Source organism: Colossoma macropomum, unplaced genomic scaffold, assembly GCF_904425465.1.
Source record: "Colossoma macropomum unplaced genomic scaffold, Colossoma_macropomum, whole genome shotgun sequence".
Lineage (NCBI taxonomy): Eukaryota > Metazoa > Chordata > Actinopteri > Characiformes > Serrasalmidae > Colossoma > Colossoma macropomum.
The window spans coordinates 6,743,168-6,765,979 of record NW_023494802.1 but is presented as its reverse complement, the minus strand read 5'-3'; the positions used below and the strand labels follow the sequence as shown (position 1 = coordinate 6,765,979).

At 39.6% G+C, this 22,812-nt stretch overlaps 1 protein-coding gene across 1 annotated transcript in view; it reads left to right on the top strand.

Annotated features, from left to right (window-relative positions):
* The first annotated feature begins 476 nt into the window (after nucleotides 1-476).
* Nucleotides 477-22,812, top strand: part of adcy6b (adenylate cyclase 6b) — an 80,668-nt gene continuing 58,332 nt past the window's right edge. Inside the window, exons 1-3 of the mRNA XM_036591589.1 lie at nucleotides 477-653; nucleotides 4,276-4,478; nucleotides 7,015-7,903. Coding sequence (XP_036447482.1) covers nucleotides 7,016-7,903 — 888 coding nt within the window. The 5' untranslated portion in view covers nucleotides 477-653; nucleotides 4,276-4,478; nucleotide 7,015. The remainder of the gene's footprint in view (nucleotides 654-4,275; nucleotides 4,479-7,014; nucleotides 7,904-22,812) is intronic.

The following is a 22,812-nucleotide window of genomic DNA, read 5'->3' as shown; positions in this document are numbered from 1 at the left end:
ACCAAGCCAGCGGACCAATATATGCTCGCTATCTGGGCGGTCAGAGTGCTTATAAATGCAAATTAGTCCAATTATCTTAAACCTCTCTCTTTGACTTTTTGTTAGCTACTAGCTAACTTAGGCGACACTGCTGTCTGTGTTGCTATGGCGACCGCGCCACTGTTCAGGGTTAAAGGGTGAATTAGCAGTTGGACATTAACTCCAGCGTTTAAGACCATTTATTATTAAAACTGTGTTAGGACGGACCTAAACATCTAATTCTGCTGCGGAGCCGCAACAGAGCAGTAAAAGAGCCGCATGTCCCGACCTCTGGTCTGTGTATCGATCAAGAAGGAAAACGGTGGAATCGCTCGATTCTAACATCAACACTGGTCTGCATGGCCCGTCATCAGGCAGCCATGCAGCCATCGGCCTGTAGGTGGCCTCCCGGCTCTGGTCCAGCTTTTACAGAGAGAGCGAGAGAGAGAGAGAGAGAATGTGTGTGTGAGACAGAGAGAGAGAGAGAGAGAGTACAGGACGGACGGGACTGCACACTGCAAAATCACAACCAGAGGATATCGCTCTCTCTCCCTCGGTGTGTGTGTTTCCTGCGAGGAAAGCAGATACCGTGAATATGTGTATTTAAGGCATGAAACACGCTGAGCTGCTTCTTGGTGAGTGCTACTGTATGTGTGTACCCTCGATATAGATCACTCCTGTAATGTGGAGGTGCGCGTATCTGTGTATATGAGCAGGCTGTGTGTGTGTGTGTGTATGTGTGTGTGCTCGGTTTGCAGTAGGCTGTGTTGTTGGTTAGCAGCCACAGCAGCACCATCTGAACCAACAGATCACATTTCACTTATTACATGCTAACAAAAGGCGCAGCGGAGCTAAACACGCTGTGGAGTAGAAAACAGAAGGAAGGCGTGCTTTCTGACCGCAAACGCTGCTGCGTTTGTCTCAGGAGGATTCACTTCAAGTCGAGGCATCTCGATTTTGCAGGACACAGCAGTGACCGCTGGTTTCTGGTGCTGCTGGGCTGGAATACAAGATGCAAATGTGGGTGAATTAGCTTTGTGGGCAAGTTTGGAGTTTGAAAATCACACGAGCAGCTGCCATTAGACATCCACGAGTGTCACTCTGTAACGTTAGTTGGTGCCCACGAAAACTTACGTTTACTAGAAATGCTGTTCTCAGTCTGTGCTAAAATGTAGAGCCCCTAAGGTCTAAGCACTGTTCAGTCGATGCTGCTAGTTGTAACGAGACTGAAGTTCGAATTTCCAGTTCCACCTTAAATGGCGCCGCAGCTACAGTGTAGCGACTGGGCTTCGGAATGTGAACGCTGCGCTGTTTAAGGTGGACTGGAAAATTCGACTTAAGAAGCCAACTTCAGCGTCGTTTAGTACCCGTACAGCAGAGTGCTGTTGCTTATGGCTAAAGTGTCCTACGTTCGTCTCGTATGAGTTTTGGCGTAGACTTTCAGTTCATCCTGGTAGCTGGTGTTATGGTGGCTTATGTAATTCGAGCTGTGATGCGTGTGTGTGCACTGAAGTACTGAACAGGGCACTAACAGGCTTTGCTACACTTCAGGAGCTACAAGCACAGTGTACAGAATGGGAGGAATAACCGTTTTGGAGGGACCATAACCTACATGAGGGGTCTCAAACTCAAATCGCGTGGGGGGTACTAGCCAGGTGGTCTTCTCCAAGGGGGGCTGGATGAAAAAATGCAGGGAAAAGTGCCTTTTTATGAGTATGAATCTACTACATGATGTATACACTTGTTAAAGTGCATCTTAGTCAGTGTTTGTTGGCTCTGTCACCATAGACCACCACCACCACCATTACTACACTCTCAGAAAGAAAGGTATGAAACTGTCACCGGGGCAGGCCCCCCTCTTGTCACTGAGGTGGTACCCTCAAGGGTACATGTCTGTACATTTAGTCAGGGAACATAATTGTGCCATAATCCGTTGAAATTGTATTTTCTAAGTTGTACTGACTCCACACACCCCGTCTCGTCTCCAGGCTTTTTATTTTATTGTTCTGTTTTAAACCATTAGGTTCTGGAAAGGTACAAATATGTATTTTTCACCTGGAAAAACTTTAAAAACTTAAGGTACACAACTGGAACCACATTTACATTGTTTGTACCTTGATGAACGAAGAATGTCCCTGCACAGAACCCGTATTTATAACAGTGTACTACTTCTAATTGCAATAATTATTATAATAATAGTAATAATTAGGCAAATATTAGGCCATTCATGAGATGAGTCAGATGTATTAGAGCAGGAAAAAATTAAAAAGTTTAGTGCATGGCATTTTATCAGCACGAGAACTTTGTCTAGTAGTAGTTCAAGGCTATTGGACTTGTGGTTAAAGCTGTTACGATACCAGAACTTTAACAACACTGATAACCTGTGTGTTACAAAAACGATATCATGGCAAAAAAAGGAAAATGAAAAACAGCCAGCCCAACAAATTATTATTTAAATAAAAAACTCATGCGGCTTGTGAGCAGCTTCAGTGCTATAATCGAGATATCAGAGTTCATCCCTAGCAATGCCCCCATCCATCTGTGGCCAGGGTGTAATTGGCCTAAGTCCTCCTGGGTGGGTGAGATGGGTTATGGGGTGAGATCTAACTAGTGGATTGAATTGTGTGACCAAATTGGGGAAAAAATGGGCAAAAATCAAGAAAAAAAGAAGAACTGTAATGAAGATTAAGGCTAACATAACACGGTAATGCTAAATATTCTGACTTAGTTATTTTATTTTAACAAAATGAGCAGAATGTCTTCGGGTGAAGAAGAATATCCTTTTTGTGCCTCACAGAATGAGTGAACACTGCTATTGGCTGGGCTACTTTTTCCTAAAAACTGAATGTGCTTTCACATATCTGAAGCCCGTATCCCAGTTTGGGTTGTTTTGATTGTGCTAGTGCCTCCACAGGACAAAGCAGAAGGAAAACTAATCCTTTTGGATCTATAGAACCTTTATCAGTAAGTTTTAATTGCTGGGACACAACCAATCCATCGTCTAGGTTTTCAAAACGCCAAAGCCAGCAGTGATTGTTTGAGCGAATTCATATTGGCTTCGAAAGTTTGCAGAAATCAAATAGAGGACGCCTAAAGTAAAAAATCTAACTCAAATAACTACAAACAACTACAAACAAACCTCCTTTGTGTTTAGTGTGCGAGATGTAATGAGATACATGGGTTCATATTCATTTATTAATGTCCCAATAAATCATACAAATATATACCATTCAGCATGTAAGAAGGCCTTTAGTGTGTTGAATTGGTGCAGTGTGGTGTCACCAATCATTTCATTTAACACAGTATATAAACAGTGCAAGGCATTGTCCCCAAAGACATTTTGGGGACACCAGAATATGGAATATGTGTCCTGATATGGACAGCGGAGCGCTTGCCATGCCTCGATTTCCTTTCGCATGGCCTAAGAAGCTGGCTTAGTTGTTCAGCTGCATCAGACAACATTGTGGTTGAGGCTTAATTCACAAAACCGTATGGTAGTTAAGTGTGAATTCCAGCAGTGTCTGTCAGTCAGTGGCAATGAGTGTATGGGATGCGTGTGTAAAACACATGACTTGAGAAATTTGATGAAGCTGAAACTGGCTTCTTGTTCAAATTTCCTGTTCCACCTTAAGTGGAGAGCAGAAGATTTGAGCAAAAAGATGCCAAATAAGAAACCAGGGTTTTGTGAAACAATATTTAGTACAGTTATTGTTTATTTAATACGTTAAACTCAGCAAATAAATAGAAATCGTGCAATAATATTTGCAGAAAATGCCATATTTAAGTTTGTTTCCTGTATACATATATACAGAAACCATTAATTAATTATTAATTACGCTGTGATGTAATTTTTCTTTATATGCAACTCGACATGCAAAGTAATCTTGAAGACGTTTTGCGTTTATGAGCGGCTTCATCAGACTCAATGATCTAGATGTCTGAAAGCCCTCATAGACATTGGGGGCTTTATTTTCCACACTGGCTCCATGTTCTGGATGTTTTGGGGGAGGATCTCCGAGATGCTCTGAGATGCTCTCATTAGGCCTTTGAAAGTTAAAGCAGCTGCAAGTGATCTGTGTCCTTTTGCTGACGGTGTAACTTAGTGGTCTGTTAAAGCCAGGGGAGCTTTTTCCTGCTTCGTTCTAGCCTTGCAATGACAGCGACCTGCTATGTTTACCCATAACACTCAACATATGCCGCTCTCTTGTCCAGATCTAATCATGTGTTCTTGTTCTCTCTCTCTGTTTGTACGGACAGACTCAGCTTGCTCAAAGATGCAGAGTTCTTGGTGCTCAGCAAGATTCTATTATTGACCATCTGCTTAAGTGGGTGTCTTGGATCTTTTAGTCACACCCAGTGTGTATTCAGAGCAAGTTGGTGCCATTAGCTCTGCACGCTGGCTTAAATGCTGGACCTGGCTGAGGAGAGCAGCACTGCAACACCAGGAGGAAGCCACACAGGTAATGTGACCTCTCCAAGAACACTAAGCTTTCATGTGTTTTGATGGCCTGGTTTGTTTTACATGTTTGGAAGGCTAGAGTGGACTTAGACCGCTGAGTAGAGCTAGAACTTAGACCGTTGTGCTTCTGATTCTATTAGACCTTTAGAAGTTAAACAATTAAAGGAGGAAAACATATCAAATATTTATTGCAGTTCCATACTGATTATTTTTCGGAGCTCATTGAAATTGAAGAAATTACAGTTTGTCGAACGTACAGATTCTAAAATTTCTCAACATTCGATACGTGATTGCATTTGTCAGTAGAAGAGAATATATTTTTATTCAGATTTGAATTAGATGAAAAATGATTAGGCATACAGTCATACAGTCAGAGACCTTATAAAGGAGGAGGAGACCAAGAGCCAATTGACTTGCTGGTAAAGTCACTAGTGGGAAGAGCCCTGCCTTATCGTGAAGACGTGCATGTGCAATAACCAAAACAACCTGAAAAAAAAACATTTTTGGTGTGTCATTTAAGCCTCAATGCAAAAAAAAAGGTTAAAGGGAATCAGTCATGCTTTCGAGTAGTCATAATCCACGTAACAGTCCTCTACATAAACATTCAGAACAAAAAGTCATGACATTTTGCTGCATAGTTACAGAGAGATTGAACGATTTTATTCCAGAATCTACAAAGCTCGATTCCTACATCTCCCAGAGTTATTCTGCGCCATGGCCATACCCCCTCATCTACCATGAGTTCAGTCAAAATAGTACTACTGTTGTTAAATTGCTGTGTTTTCTGTGAAATTCGTAAACATATTTACGTTGTTGAGGAATGATCAGTTAATGAGTACTTGGCTCTTGTAAATAACCTAAACACAAATCAGAAACACAGCAGTAGATGTAGTGAAAACAGATGAGTTCAAAACAGGTTTTTTCAAGAAAGATTTAAAAATTTGACTTTTTGGAGATCCAGTCCAAACTAGAGTTTGACAGACATCACCAAAAGGGGAAAACAAGCGCTGAAGGTAGGCCGTCAGTAAATGACCCGTGACCCAGAAGGATAAGCGGTTTAGATAATGTGCGTGTACTGCTTGCTTTATAACATTACAATGTGTTTATCTCAGCAAAGCTGCTGGAAATAAACAGAGCCAAAATCATAAGTTAAACTCTTAGACTTGAGTAGTTGTCTTCCCCTCACGCTTTAGGCTAGCCTGCTGTTTGTGCCGTTATTATCTTTGTCATATGGTTTCATGGTTGTTTCAGAATCAAATGTTTTATATTCTCCAGCTATCAACTCTGAAAATGTAAACTCACTGCGAGACTCTGTCATATCAGAGATATATACTCTGCTCCATCAGCCACTGTGGCTACATCTGTATCCCTGGTTGGATGTGTTTGAAGGGGGTTTAATGGGAGATGGTTAGTGGTGGTTGTGGACAGACTGTTTCTGTTTAAGAGTCTGAAGGGTTTGAGTGAGTGAATGGGAGTGTAGGCCGTGCACACTATACAGCCGCGGTGATTCTCGGGAGCTGTATTTTCTCTCTATTTGAAACATGCCCAAAGTCGTCACTGCTGTGTTTTACCTCTGGCATCATCTGATATTCCAAAATAGCCAAACGTGACTGACTCCCTTTAAGCGATCTTTGTTTGATTTTTACCAGTGATTTCAAATATGTTTGAAATGTTTATGTGGCTTTTAGTTTGAGGTTTATAGGTCTCTCCCCATTCAAAGAGATAGGAGACTAGTCCTGTAATAACTGTAATAACAATTGGAAGTAACTGCCTGGGGGCATTGCCAAGATGGCCACCAAGTGGGCACACTTTGCTAGAAGGACACTGGTACAGTCTTTTTTTTTGCAGAACAAAAAAGCTTCCTATTTCCATTTCTTGTTATTTGATACTAAAACAAACAAAAAAACAAAACAAACAAAAAAAGTGCAGATCCCGTCCTGTCAATGCTGCAAAATATGAATAACTATGTAACTAAGCTGTAATTAATTATGTGATTACATTTAAATAACTGTGAAGTGTAAACTGAATATATACAACAATGTTGACTCTACACTCTTAGCAAAAACAGTTCCATATAGTACCCAAAAGGGTTCTTTGGCTTTTAAGTGCAATAGTGGAACACTTTTTGGAGCTAACCCTTTCAAGAGGGTTCTATATAGAACTATCTACAGCACATTCTCCATCAATCTGAAGAACCCTTTCATGATACAGAACCAGTTAAACATGCACACGTTTCTTTAATTGTTCATGGTTCTATATAGAACCATTTTCTTTACTAAAGAACTCTTAAAGAACCATCTTTATTTAAGAGTGTAAACTTAAATATTCTTCATATTTAAAACCCAAGTCATTGCACACACAATTCACTACATAAGCTACATATATAACTAGTATTAATACTTAATTACATACTTATAGCAAAACAACAGTGATTATTTAGTGTAACAGCACTCACAGATCACTGCTTCTGTGAACTACGTTAGCAGTGCTCTGTGTAATCGTGCATCCTTGCCACCTCTGCTCTTCCTTTCTCGCAGGATGTCTTGGGTCAGTGGCTTTTTAGTCGCCCGAGCGGACGACCACAAAACGGCGTGGGGCGAGCGCAATGGCCGCAAGTGGCGGCGCAAGAGGGGCTCATCGCTCTGGAGCCCGCGCTACATGAGCTGTCTGCGCGACCCCGAGGGTGCGGATGGTCCGGCCCAGGCCGTCCAGCCCCACCCACATGGAGGGGGCGGAGCCAGCAGCAGCAACTTCAGCACACGATGTGTCTGGCAGGAGGACCACTATGTGGGATCCAGGGCGGTGGACCTGGCCTTTGAGGATGGCGAGTCCAAGAGGATGAAGGAGGAAGAGGGGGGTGAGGAAGGTGAGGAAGAGGAGAAGAGGGGGTTAGCGGCTAGGATTGTTTTAGGGTGCCTGAGGCAACTGGCCCATGTTTTCCAGTCCAAGCAGTTCCGGTCAGCCAAACTGGAGCGGCTCTATCAACGCTATTTCTTCAGACTGAACCAAAGCTCTTTGACCATGCTGATGGGAGTGCTGGTGCTTGTATGTGGGGTCATGTTGGCCTTTCACTGCGTCCATGGACATCCCAACGTGGCCTTTGTCTCAGTGCTCTCGGTGGCCATGGCCCTCTTCCTGGCCATGATGGTGGTCTGCAACCGCAACGGCTTCCACCAGGACTACATGTGGATTGTGAGTTACCTGGTGATGGCCGTGCTGGTAGTGGTGCAAGCGTTTGGGGTGTTCATGGTAGCCCCCCGCAGTGCCTCAGAAGGCGTCTGGTGGTCCATCTTCTTTGTCTACATCATCTATACGCTACTGCCGGTGCGCATGAGGGCGGCAGTGCTGAGTGGAGCCGTGCTCTCCTCTATCCACCTCATCACGGCCTGGAGACTCAACCTGGAGGACGACTTCCTCTGGAAACAGGTAAGGGACATGTCTGGGGAGAGACAATCATATTTAAAACCTCTCTAATAAGACCCGTATTGTTGTAGACAAGTGGTCTGTAGAACATTTCTGCAGCAGGCACAACCTCAACCTCATCCTTGTCTGGCATGCAAAGGTCTGTTTATCATTAGGCCTGATTACAGTTGTTTGTAATTGCCAATAATCAATTAGTTTTCATCTAACTGCTCTTTTCAATGTGTGTAGTGGTCCACTATGAGTGCTTAGTAGGTGTTTTTAGATGTTATTGTTGAGCATAACATTTTTAACCCCTTAAATAGGAGGTTTTCTCATGTAACCCAGGAATAACTGCCACCTGCAGTGGGGAAGCGGTTGTGTTTGCGTGAGTATGTTTGAAATAGGCTAAAATTCACACATTGTATTCCTGGTGGGAATATACCAAGACAGAGCGTTTAAAGTGACCGACAGCTTTGTGTCCAATTGTGACGGAGTCAGTAGCTCTTGTCTTTGTTAGCAGAGCTTCCTTCACTGCGTTTGTACATTAGCGCAGCACTGTAAACTCAGCTTACGTCACAGTGGGCATCGGAATGTTAGCGTAGGTGAATTTTTAGGAGTACGAGTAAATATCGGCCCGATACCCGATACCAGCATTGGTATCGATGCATCCCTACTTTTAATGCATCATAATATTTCTTAAAGGGCCAGTAACCCATATTTACATGCAAATGTGTTGGTCTTTGTGACATCACAAAAACACTGAATTCACAACCGATTGTTTTTGCAGTTTATTTTGCATATGTGAACTGTATCGACTCGGGAGTGAATGGTACTTTCTGAAATTTTACCAGTGTTTAAAAAAACCAAATCAAATTCTTATTTTAAAAAAGTGAGGAAAATTTGTTTTTTCAAATTTTGGTTTGGTTTGGTTTTTTAATTGGGCCCTTTAAAGAAACTTGAATTGCTAAAATGAATTGCTGTTAGTGTATAAAATCAAAGCATTCTTAATTTACAAAAAGTGCTTTTGAGTTGAATGGAAAACCAATGAATTGCAAATCTATTTGATTCACAATCAGCTCAGAGATTCACTATCAACGGTTAAGATCAGTGTATCTAACTCGGCCAGCTAGCACTGAGCTTCTCAAGTGCACTGTGGGCATGTTAACATGTTAAATCCAGTGACATTCTGTATGAAGCAAACATCAGACACCAAAAATGTCTTGGCTGATCGAGTACATTTGGGTATATATATATATATATATATGTATAGAGAGAGAGAGAGAGGGAGAGAGAGATTCCCTGCTGTAAATATTGTTAATTACGTTGTAGCGAGCCTTCTAATAGTGTCATTAAGTTACCCAGAGCTAATGTGCAGGAATGTTTTGACGTCCAAAGCAGTTCTTTGGAACATGTTTGTGTTACATAATCTTATCACTAAGTTCAGTAACCTTGAGTCGTGTACGTTATGTCAGTGTGTGTAAGTCAGTGACACACTTTACATTCTTTCCTCTTTTCAGTGCTAAAATTAATGCGGCTCCTCTCTCCGAGCTCAGTGGCTGTCGTACGGCAGTGCCAGCCGGCCTGTTTAGCAGACAACCTGGTGACAGATAATAGCATAATGCTGTTCGCTGTCTGCCTAGACAAAGCAGCTAGCAGTCCTAGCAAAAGGCGGGCTTAAAATTGGATGCACTAAAGAGAAAGTGGTCATGTTTTTATTTTATACATACTTATCTATTTCAGAGTTTCATACATAGTTTTTATTTTATATATAGTCCTGAGGGCGTTTTTGATAAATGCAGCTGACTCAAATGAATGGGTTGCTTGGTGACTTCTCTTCTAATCCACTTTATCTGCCCTAAATCTGCACTAAATCATCCACGTAATAATCACTCTCTCACTCGTCTGTAAGTGAGGAACTGGAGAAATCTTTAAAAGGTGCATGTTTGAGCAGAGCCCCACGAGGACCAATTAACTCGCATCTCCAGGTCTTACAGAAAGCAAAAAGAGAATGCTTCACTTTGATCTTAATTCTGTCTTAGAGGGCATGTATGATGGAAAACTGATTTTTTTTGGCTGTTTTTTAAAGTTTATGTACGCAAACGTTGTAAAAGTTTCAAAACGTATCAGTCCATAAGGTATATAAGGTATATATATATATATATATACACAAGCTGTTTTTGTTACTGTTTCTTTAAGACTGTTATATGTAAATGGTAAACGCGTTGTTTTTATGACATCACAAAGTCCGTTCATTGAAAGTCATTTGCTTTGGTAGTTTAGTCAATGTACATCTACTGGGGAATTTACGATAAATTTAAGATCGTTAGGAATGTTAGCGTACTGCACCAACCTCTTTTATTTAAAAAAAGGAAAAGAATATTTTTCCATGATATGGGCCCTTTAAAGGCACAGTCACAACAACAGTGAAAGTGAGGCTGAATGGTCAGCTAAAAATGAATTATGACTGGTTTTGGTACATAAAACCAGACACATCTAACAGTAAAATACCAGAACAGTGAGGCATATGGATCTATTCATTTTTTCATTCAAAACTCCATCCAGCACAAGTCCGTGTTTCGAGCCGTGATCGGTGGGCTCCAGTGCTGACGCTGTGCAGGTTAATGCTGGTTCAGTGAGCTTGTGCTTTAGCGGGTTTGTTCCTTGGAAAGCTGAGCCGTGGGCTCCTGCTTGGCACTCAGTATGGTGGGAATGGATCGAGATAATGGTTGCTGATTGACTGTCCCCATGCCCTGCAGCATGTGCTGGTAGATTTTCGTCATCGACATTTGGGATCAAGTTCAAACCCTGCAGGCAATCGATGCAGGGATTAAAGTCCACTGGCCGTTCCGATGTCATGCTCTCTATGGTTTTGGCCTTGGTGCTGGCAGGCCTGTGACCCAGTGCAGAACTCATAACGCGCAACACGGAAAGCGATGAGGTATCAACTCAGTCGGGGGCGTTTGGACAGTGCATGATTTGCAGTCCATGTGTTACCAGTGTGATCTTTTTGGATGATTCAGTGTTGTCCCAAAAACTCTCCATTCGGACAGTGTTGCTCTGATTGTGGTGGAAGTCCACACTATGGAAACATCTTTTTAGCTGTTAAGAGACTTAGTTCAGCAACCTACAATAAGCTCTGTGGATTTCCTGAAAATTGTGTTCTGTCATTTTTACTTATTTTAACAGTAAAGGCTAAAATGAATCAACTACTGTTTTTCATATTAGGTCTGACTGTGTTAGTGACCATCTGATATGGTCATTTTAATAACCAATAACATCGAGCGGTATCACTCTGATGTCACAATAAACTTTAAAATTAACATCAGAAACTCACAGTATTAAAAAAGTGTCTGAACTATCCAGAATTTTCTTTTTTTTTATTTGTTCTCTTCATAAAAGTAGTGTTTATTCTCATGCTAAAGGTTAGGCTGGGGTACAATTTACATGTTGTTATACTAACTATGATGATGATGGTGGTTTGTGTTCAAATTTAAACTGTCAGCACAATGTCAGCTGTGTTTCCGCCAATATAGATTAACCCGCTGGTCAAGACCGGCCAACATCATTGGTCATCCTATATGTCAGTTGGGCTCTCGACTGTATGCCAGAGTGTTCAGTGAAAATCTGAACACAAGCATCAGCCTAACTGGGACATTTTATTATTTTTATTAGCTAGTCTGAAAGAGGGATCGACTCAAATTTCCTATTGTTTTCTATGATTTCATGTCTCAGTCACCCTCTCCTTACTGTCTGTACACAGCTGCCCAGTACATCAGCCTAATCAGTTCTCTGTGACTCCGCTCTCCACTGCGTGATCAGTTTAGCTGGCATTCTGGCGGTTTTCAGGTCCAGCTTCCTCAGCGGAGCATTAGCTCCTCAGTTTGGTGTGTTTACAGGTTAAAAAGCCCTCTTACGCAGCGGTTTGGCAGTGAAAGAGAGGCTGTAAGAGTCCATTTGACTTAATGAAAAGGCATTCAGACGCTCATTCTTTCCCCTCGCCCACTAACTTTGTGAATATGAGGCCCTATTCAGGCCCATCCCAGACAGAGGGCCTGTCTGTCTGCATGTCTGTCTGTCTGCCTGTCTGTCTCTCTGTCTGTGTATGAGGGCAGCAGTGTGGCCATTCACCTCACAGTCGTCGTACAGCCGCAGGGGCAAATCTGAGAAGGCCACCTCATCTACTGAGAGATCGTCAATAAGCTCTTTCTCTCTCTCTCCCTCTCTCTCTCTCTCTCTCCTTATCTCTCTTTGTCTCTTTATCTTTTTCTCTTTCTTCTGTACCCATCTCCACCCTCCATTTCTCTCTGCCTCTCTCTCTCTCACTTTATTTTTCTTTTTATGGGTTTATCACTCTTCACTCTTTCCCTCTCTTTCTCCCTCTATCTGTCTCTCTCTCTTTCACCCTCCTTCTCTTTCTTTCGTTTTCTCCTTGTCTCTCTCTCTCTCTTTCTCTGTTTTTTCTTTCTGCCATTTTCTTGTGTTTTCCCCCTCTACCTCTTTTTCTACATCTGTCATTTTCCTTTCTCCCTCTTTCTGTTTTGTTGTCTCTTTCTCTCTTTCTTTAATTTTCTCCCTCTCTCCCTCTTTTTGCCTATCTTTCTCCCTCTCTTTCTTTTGTCCTTTTTCTCTCTTTTTCTTTCTTTTTTCTTTTTTCTCTTTCTGTATCTCCCTCTCTTTTTTCTCTTAATCTTCTGTCCTCTCTCCCTCGTTCTTTCTCTCTTTCATATGCATTTCAGTTTCTTACTCCTCTCTCTCTCTGCCTCTTGCCATTCACTCCCTCCCTCTTTCTCTCTGTTTTCTCTCTCTCACACTCTCTGCCTTGCCATTCAGTCTGTTTAGCGCTTCTCTCTCACTTTCTCTCTTTCCTACTTTTTTGGGTCTTCTCTCTCTCTCTCTCCATCTCTCTCTGCCACCCCTCTTCTTTTTCTGTTTCTCTTGCTGTTCTGCCTTTCTCTCTCTCTCTCTCTCTCTCTCTCTCTGGTTGAGGGTATAAGCAGTTCAGAGGTCGGATGTCTGCAGAGACAATAGCCGTCTTTGTGCAGAAATGCCGTGATGGGGTTGAGTTATGATGGCAGCAGTGGATCGACTCTGCAAAACAGAGCTGTTCTGACGTCTACGGCTGAAAAAGGAGACTCTTTTTACCCTTTTATTGCGTTTCCTACTCCATTTTCCTTCTCTCTCTCGGTTTTTGACACTAGACTGTTTTTCACAAGTCAGTGTTTGAGGTGACTTTGATTTCCACCACAGGATTAAAGTGTGAGTTTTGCAGCCTTATGTGGGATTTATTCACAGCGTGGCTACTCCATAGCCAATTTCTCTTCACAGCACCTTGTATGGAGAAAGAACCCCTGCTGATGGCCTCGTAATGCTCTGCGTGTAGCAGACAGAACCAATTGTGCCGTTCTGTGGGGACCTGTTGCAGTGAACACGTTCAATTAAAGGAAGTCCATTTGAGAGGCTTTTACAGTGACTAGGGTTGAAATGTTATGATTTGAAATGCAACCAAATATCTGATTAAATACGTGATTTCTAATCAGATTCAGCCAGTTTTCTTCAGACATGCGGTTGGATAACACACGACTGAACCTACTGATCTTACATATGAAATTAAATTACATTTTACCCCCTCAGTGAAACAGCAGTTAACAACTGGCCATTTGAGTGATGATAATTCATGTTTTAAAATTTCCTCCTGCTCTCTTTTACAGTAAGACACTGAGCCTGATGAACACACTCCAAAACCAGATCAAATATGCGTAAAATGTAAAACATGCTGACTTTTACATACAGCTATATCTGATTTTTCTCATCATGAGATATGATTTTAACATTCACCTTATTTTTAGTTATTTACATGTTTTAAGTAATTTTATTTAGTGAAATTATCTTATTCTCTTGGCATATAACTGAACCTGAAACAAGCAAAATGATCTGCCAGTAGAACAAAACAAGTGAAAAATCGAGAAATAAATGAAATATTTTATTACATTCTTACTGTAGTCACATGATGAGAAACAGTAGATATATTAAGTAGATTGAAGATGTTTTCACTTGCGATGATGGAATTTTTTGCATTTTTATTTGTGCCACATATTGACTTATGATGTAATTAATTTGTAATTGTGCATATTCTCCCAACAATGTATACAAACAGTGTATATATGCTGCTGTTGTCAGAACAAAACCTTGTATCTCCAAAATGGTAACTTTACAGTAGAAGGGAAACACATTTATGTTTAATGTAAGTCAATGGAAGCAGACTTTTTTCCAAGTAATTTTGGGCCGTTTCTTTTAGGTCATCATGAAATTTATATACAATGTAAAGGCCAAAATGCATTTTCAAAATATGTCAAAAATTATATTATTTATATATCTTGCTGCTGTCAGAACAAATCCTCGTATCTTCATATGTATAGTTATTATATTGTTTATATAATGCCAAGCATGGCTTGTTATTGTTCAGTTAACCTTTTAAGATAAAAAACACTGACATTTATACTGCTGAATTGACTGTTTATTGTCAAAATGATTTCTCAATGCTGTCACTGTATTTATTTCGATAAATAAAGAACTTGATATAACAGAGCTTAATATTGATCGATTTTTATTCTGTTTGTGACGCAAACTACCTTTGACTAGGAATAGGAAAACATATACTTTTATTATAACTCTGATTAAACCAACCAAAACCCATCATTTCTATAGTGATGTGAACTGTTCTGAATGTGTTTGCATGCTGAGATCACAGTGTGTCCAACAATAAAGACAGAATAGAAATCTTCCACATGAAGATCCATTTTACTGTCCAGCGTGGACGTACACGCTCACCAACCACTCTGAGGGCAGATTTGAAAAAGTTAACAGGGACAAAGTGAAACATGAATGTATCCCAGTTGAAGTCCATGTTGTTTATTGTCTGTTTTTTTTAAACCCTATTATTTGATTAGTGACAGCCCTAAAAATAGCACCTAATGTCAGCCTCGATGCAAAACCCAGCCTACGTAATGCAGGATTAGAATCAAGCTGCACTGCATTGACTGACAGGTCTTATTGCGTACATGAAAAAAAATCATTAGCGCAGCAGTGGAGAATTCTGGGCGCTCATGTTCAGCTGTGTTCTGCTGATCTGATGCATCGAACGTGTTTGTCCTTTTTCTAACCGCAGAGTTCTTTCTTCCTTTTCCTCTGCCCTTATAAGCCGCAGCAGGCTGGCTCTCCTTTCTGCTGCAGCGGAGTGATTGGGTGTCGACAGATCTCGTTTGGAAAATGAGTTACAACTTGTAGCTAAATAAATAATGCCAAGAATGTGCTAGACATGTATCTATGCTCGAAATGATGGTGTGTTTAGTGGACAGTGTGTCTTGAAAAACTCATTTACAACAGCACAATGCATTGCAAAGGAGTGTAAAGACCAGTGAAAGTGATTTTAGTGTGTGTTTGTGTTGTATATGATGTGCAACACCAGCAGAAAACAGAGCCTGACTGATGTGAAAAGTTTAACAATATTAGTTTAAAAGGGGTTTAAAATTCTGATAACTGGTTATAAAAGCCAACACGTTTTTTAGATATTTAATGCTTGATATATTTGTTAGTTGTCTTCTGTTAATCGTCTTATCAAAGTTCTTAAAGGATTGTGTTACGATCTATTTAAACTCAAGGCAATAATAGAGATAGTAATAAGTTAAATATATACAAGATCGTCATTCATAGAGTGCTTTCTGTTGAGAGGTGGCTGTTTAAAACCACAACCCCTAAATTTCAACTTGTGAAAATAATGCTTACATTTTTTAAATATTTCAATGTTTTTTTGTTTTTTTTTTATTTTAAAGTGAAGTTGAAATATTTAAATTTATCTTGAGGTTAACTTTTAGATTTAAAAAAAGTTTATTAAACAAAGCTGCCTCATATTTTCATGTCACCACCAAAACACGAAGAGTTTTAGTCCATAGGCGGAACCTAGTTATAGCCACACCCCTGCATTTTAGTGTAGGTGGTGAGACTGCATTCCTCATGGCCACATAGTGAGCAGTTAGATCCCATTGTTTTGAAGTGAAAGTGTCCCAAAGTCTGAAAATCAGCATGTAATCTTAAGAATTGTCACTACTGAAACACACATTTTCTGCAACTCCGTAAACTTTTTTGTCTTTTTAATGAAAATATTATGATTTTATGTGTGTTCGGCTGTTCAAAGCTGTGTTGTTCAATGTGGAATGGCCATTCATTTATTCTAATAAAATGACCATAATTAAGGGGCAGGGTCACTCAAAGCAAAAGGGTTTTAGAGTCCATTAAAAGTCCGAAATTTGTTTTTAACTGAATTAGCTATTGTTTTTCTTAGTTTTGTCTTATTTTTATTATAATATCCTAGTTCTTTAGGTTTAGCTGCATTTTTAAATTAATTTTAAATTATTTTAAAAATAAAGTCATTTACAGTGGTTTCATGTGAAATGCTTCATTGTATAGAAACTTACACACACAAATTTCTTTACGGTGGTGGTGATGGGAACCAGGGGTCACAATGTAAACATTTTATTTTCTCTCCAAAATGACCAGTGACCCTACATGTGTCTTGTGAGTTTTTATATGTATAATACTGATAAAATAGTGGTAACATTTTATTTCATATACATTTTATGACTATTTTGCCAGCAGCTTGTACCTCTTTGCCATGAATGGATTGAAAAAAAAAATTAAAGACTAAAAGAAAAGGATGCAGCTTTTAGAAGCAGGACGTCTGGTTCCTATCACGACCACTGGGAGCAACTCTGACTCTGTACGTTTCTCTGGTGTATTTCACATTGAGCCACTCCGACTGACCATGTTTTCATATTTTTTGCTTTATATAGACTCTATAAAAACTGCCATGTAAGTAGGAAACCTTCTTAAATCTTCAAAAGTAAAAGTCAGTGGATCGTTACAATACGAGATCCCCATAAATCTGTGGTACCTTAATATCAAACCGTTTTGATAAGCCAGCTGACATATTTGTTGGGCCCTCAATAAAACAAACTTTTGACTTCAGATATGATGCTGAAAATGCCCACCGAGCCTCGCTGCTGGAATCACGCAGGATTAGTGTTTCCTATAGTAACTGAAGGACATCATGTTTGACTAACATGCTGTCCACTAAAGCTCTGATTCATCTGTCCATTCAGGACTTGTTCTCCCAACTCTGGAGGATTATCCGGGGGCTTTCTGGCAAACTTGAGATAAGCATTCATGTTCCTTATAGACAATAGTGCTTTCTCCTAGCTGTTCTGATGTCAGTTCCAGCTTTGCCCTCGTCTCTTTCACCCAGATGATTCACTGGCGTCCCAAAATGTCTCCATTTAGACAGTGGTGTTTTGATTGTGGTTTGGTGGAACTCCAGACCATGGAAACATCTTTTTCAGCTGTTTCCAGCTTGGAACCTGCAAAAGAAGGTCTCCAGATTTCTTTTAGATCACATTTTATACCACTGAGAATTACTCAGATGGTAAGAGTGACACTTGTTAAATCATATAGTTCGAATTAGGCTTAAATGTATACAGGAAATTTCAGTTAAAAGCTGAACATAAACATCATTGGAACAGATTAGTTGTGGGCAGTATGGGCAAAAATGTACTTCACTGTATGATTAAGAACACAGAGTTTCAGTATATATCACTGTTTAGAGCATTTATGTACATTCTTCTTTTAATAAAAACACTTTGGATGCTTAAAAAAAGCCTTTTTTTGTACACTAACGATGACGTATTATTCTGGATGTGCCTTCACGTTTTAATAAGAATTTGCTTCCTAACCCTAATGAGATAAAGGCGAATGTATGTAAAGCTCAAAGCGGCTTCTGTGAGCCCAGCAGGAATGGTTCTGAATGTTGTTTCACGTCCGAAAGTCATTTGTCTTATATGTGCAATCTACAACCGTCAGACGCTGCTGATTTCAGGAATTATTACAGGCTGTTCACTCTATCACTCTTAGCTGAGAAGCCGTGGAGCCTCTCGACTTGTAGGTCGTGACCATGGTGTTGCCTAAAGCAGCTGGCTGAGGGAACAGTGCCGCACATGGAAAGCCAGCTAGTCTCTATGCTAGGTTGATGGCTAACAGTTAACCCCAAGAGACAGGCTTTTCCTTCAACTCTGTTCCCCCTCATTAACTCATTAACTCATTACAACCTGATGACGCTCCTTTGACAGTAAACTGGACTAACGTATCTCAGGCTGCACCTCACTACATGAGAGGTGAGAGAATCAGCATGTTTTGTACTGTTTGTATGTTGCATCATCTGCATTTATTTGCATCTTGTATGACAATAATGACAAAACTAATACCTTAAAAAGAATTTCAGCTGGTATACTGGATGAATCCGTATATCACCCACTTCTAGAACAGGTGAGAGAACAACTATTTTTTCAATGCTAGAAGCGAATGACAGGCATATTTTTTTCTCTACACACTTCTTCAAGGGTTCTTTAGTAAGGAAAATGGTTTTATATAGAACCATGAACACTTAAAGAACCCTTTGCATTACTAAGGCGTCCTTTGCATTGTGAAAGCGTTCTTCAGATTGATTAAGAATGTGCTGTATATTGTTCTATATAGAACTCTTTTGAAAAGGGTTCTATATAGAACCATCCACAGCATTATATACACTCTTAAAACAGATAGTACTTTGAGGGTTCCTTAGTAAAGAAAAAAATTCTTTAGAGAACAATGAACACTCAAAGAACCCTTTGCATGATTAAAGGGTTCTTTGCATCATAAAAGGTTCTTCAGATTGCTGTAGATGGTTCTAGCACCCAAAAGGGTTCTGCTCTAGGTACAATGTCAAGTTGTAACAGTAGAATTTCAACACCAAATTTCAACAATTTCACACTAAAGCACTCTGAATAACTTTGTTAATAATTGATCTAAATCAGCAACCATTTTAACACATCAGTGTTCACACATAAGATACACGAAGATACGTCCTCTGGATAGACAAAGCACTTTTTGTAAGTCGCTCTGGATAAGAGCGTCTGCTAAATGATGTAAATGTAAATGTAAATGTAAATAAGTCTTTAAGTCTAATGTGGGACAAAACATCAAAACTAAAAATCTGTCAGGTTGCCAAGCTCTGCATTCATGAAATGACAGACGTGTGTCATGTGATGGACAAGTTAGTCATAATCCTCCGATCATCCTTCTGCATGAGGCGTGAGTCAGAGCTAAATTAGCAAGCCCTGTAGGCACCATGTGACTTGGAATTAAAATACTTTCCTTCTTTTTTTGTACTGAAAACTTAAGTGTGAATATGTGTACAAAACACACACACGTGTGTATATGTGTGTGTGTGTGTGTGTGTGTGTGTGTGTGTGTGTATGTGTATACTGCATGCAGTCATATGCCGAATCATTTGTTGAGTGTAAAGTAATAAAACATAAATGTGGCCTGTGCAAAAGTTAGTGCACATATGTTTTATTTTCTTCTGAATATGTTAAACTCAACAAATAAAACACTAAAATTAGCAGAAAATGCCGTCTTCAAGCTCGTTCCCTGTAGAGGATGTATATATTTGTGTATGAATTTTTGGGATTATCCTACATAAAACTGGAGCTACGAGGCAAATGTTGCTACCAAACACAAGAAGTCAATATTCATCCAAATCATTTCTGTAAATACATTCTCAAAATGTCTTTTGGATCGCATAAAACGTATCCAGCTCTTAATGAAAAATGCACATCTTGCCGAAGTGGTTTAGAGAACAGTATGACAAACTGTCGACTTAAAAAAATGAGCAAAGCTTCACTGTGTAGCTGAATGCTGGGGGCAGATATTTTAGACAGCAGGGTTGTTGTGCTGAATTTCGACTCCCTTTCATGCGCACACAAACATGTGAACGCAGTAGATTACATTTAGATTAGATTATATTTCTGATGTTTATTTTTAAACTGAAAATATAAGTTTAGTAACCGAAACAAGAGAAACCATGAACATCCGTAGTGTCCGTACTGTGTACAACTGTGTGACATGCGAGCACACGAAGGGTGTCAAATTCCGTGGCGATTTGGAGAGTTCAGCTACTCTTTAAAGATTTGGGTGACTATTGACTTCTAGTGTTTGTTAGCGACATTAGCCTCGAGTGCTAAACTAAAAAAGCAATGCATGTCTTGGATAATTGTTGTGTAATTTGTGTATATTAGAATTTTTGCTGAACCATTTCTTTAATACATTACTTGATATGATGTAGATTGTAGACTGGCCTGCATTAGTGTGAATGCCTCACACCTACAGCAACTCATCTGGAACTTCCAAGATTGGTCAGAAAGTTCACAGCACACAATTAAACAAAGCTGTAGTTTGTTAGGCTCTTTTGCATGTTGCAGCCTTCTGTGATATTTGCACTGTCAATGTCTTTGTGGCATATTGTGGTATATTGTCTTCTCAACAGAGCTGCTGAAATGTTTAAGTGCTAATTAAACCTAAGGATCCCTGTGGTTGGTACACTGGCTGGTCCTGGTGGAAAAACCAGTTCCTGTCACTATAGGCTGTTATGAAGTTGGCCCAGTGCAGATGCACAGAGATGCTACTGATTTCATACCACAGCAGATAGCAGCAGAGATAAGGGTTTACGAATGGCTTAGTCATGGGTTGGAGGTGCACGTGGTGCCTTTAGTTTAGGGGCATTCCTTACATGCTGTTCAGTCAGGTGCTCACCAACTCTAATGTCAACCAGAGTTTAAATGACAGGTGTTTAGGAGTTACTGTCAGCTCTGCAGTCAAATCTGGATGTGCTGCAGTTTGACTGGAATTGAGTGGAGCGTGTCTGGTTGCATAAGTGTGGTGAAATGTTTTTCTTTAAGATCCAGTGAAAGTCTTACTCATGACAGTAATGCATGCCTCATTATGAAGGAAATGTATTGCTGTCTTGTACTTAGAACAAATAATGCTCAGGCCGATCACAGCTTTATTTATACAGCTGCTTTTTTACTTTCAAACTTTAATATCTTTGTAAAAAGTGCCTATTTCTGCCTTTTAATGTACTATTCACTATTAATAGCCTGATGTCTCAATGCTGCTGTTGCATTTTCTTTCATATGTAAAGAATATGATCTCACAAAGCTAGAAAGGTGGTTAGTCATGGTGTATGATCAGATGGTATTGATGCTATTGACTTATAAAAGTGGTATTGCTGTCTGTGGCAATATTTTTCATTTTAAATTTTACTGTAAAATTACAGTAAATTACGGGCTACTAGTTGCCTTACTTTCACAGTAATGTACTGTAGCATTTTAACAGAAGATAACAATAAAATAACAGCTGTGCACTGCGCTGTCACAGTTACCTTCCCACAAGATTGCTGTGATGTAGCTGTGTTCTGCGGTACACTTACAGTAATAAACTGGAATTAAAATACTTCTGTATTTTTACGTAAAAACTGTTAAAGTAATGCAACACAATAGCCAGTAATTTATTGTAAAATTATATATAAAAATACTATATTGTAGTAGACCTATAATTATGTTCATTAAACAACACAAAAACCAATATTAATGAACATATTTGTTCACCATGTTTTGCAATATATGGGTCGAATATCTCCAAATATGTATTTTTTGAATGGAAATACACATTTAATTTTACCTTTGCTCATCATTTGCACAAACATGACCAAACGATTATATTTGGCAGGACTGAAAGCAGTAACATTTTTGTCAACACCTCAGTGTTCCAGCATTTAAACAAACAAACGAATAATAAATAAATGAGTAATGTAATATTTAAAAAGTCTCTAAAACACTGAAGCCTTAACCATCAGAATAAAAATTCAAATAATTTAATTGAAATGTTTTTGCCTTTTTATTTGTCATGTCCCATAATTCTGTGTGGTACAGCAACATCAACCTCACAGTAATCTGCATTGTTATTACAGAAAATATGAGTTGATTTCACAATAAAATGATAAATACAGTATTTAAGTGTTTAATATTATGGAGTCCTGGCAGTCCTTAACAATATAGCATGTGCTTTCTCTAAGACACAGGAGGCGCCTCTACATCTCCTCCAACTGCTGGTAATGCAACTTAGACAGCTCAACACGCTTGCAGGAGAATACTAACTGCTAATGCTCTTATACTACACTGCAAAAAATAGTATCATGTCAAGTGAAATTATCTTACTTCTAGTCGATGTTTCTAATATTTCTTATTTAGAGATGGTTGTGCACTTATTATAAGATTATTCAGCTTATTTTAGACATTTTTTTTGACCTGTTTTAAGTAATTTTCATTTAAGTAAAATGATCTCACTATACTTGCAGATAAGTTTGCTGGTTTCAAGCACAATTCTTAAAACAAGCAAAATTATCTGCCAGTGTAGTGAGATAATTTTACTTAATGAAATTACTTAAAACAAGTATATTTGCTAAATAAGTTAAATAATCTTACAGTAAGCTTACAACAATTTCAACAGGAGAAATATTAGATTTATTGACTAGATTTAGGATAATTTTACTTGACGATACTATTTTTTGCAGTGCAGCTAACGGACGTTGGCTACCATTGTGCTGAGTGATGGGCAGGATAGGGAGGACCATCCTACCCGCCTAGAGAGTGCGAGGCCAAATACGTTGTCTTGGACCCCCGGCTATGGATGGCTGTGGGATCAAAATGCATGATCTCCCAACGATAAGGCCAGCACTTATATGGTTGCACCACTCAGGCTAAAAATAAGGATGTGAGTAGACTTTTGACTGGTAGAGTAGGAGATTTGTTTCGTGGCATTATGATCAGTGAAAAAGACCCTCTGTTCAGTCCTCTTAAGCAGCAGTGTTTAGTCAAAGGAAATATGACAGAGCCATTAAACGTGGCATTTATGTAACCCGAACCTCAGCATGTGTTCCTGAGTGTGAGACTGATGACTGAAGTGTGGTGTTCTCACAATGCTCCCCAGCTTTTTTTCTGCAAGGGAAACAA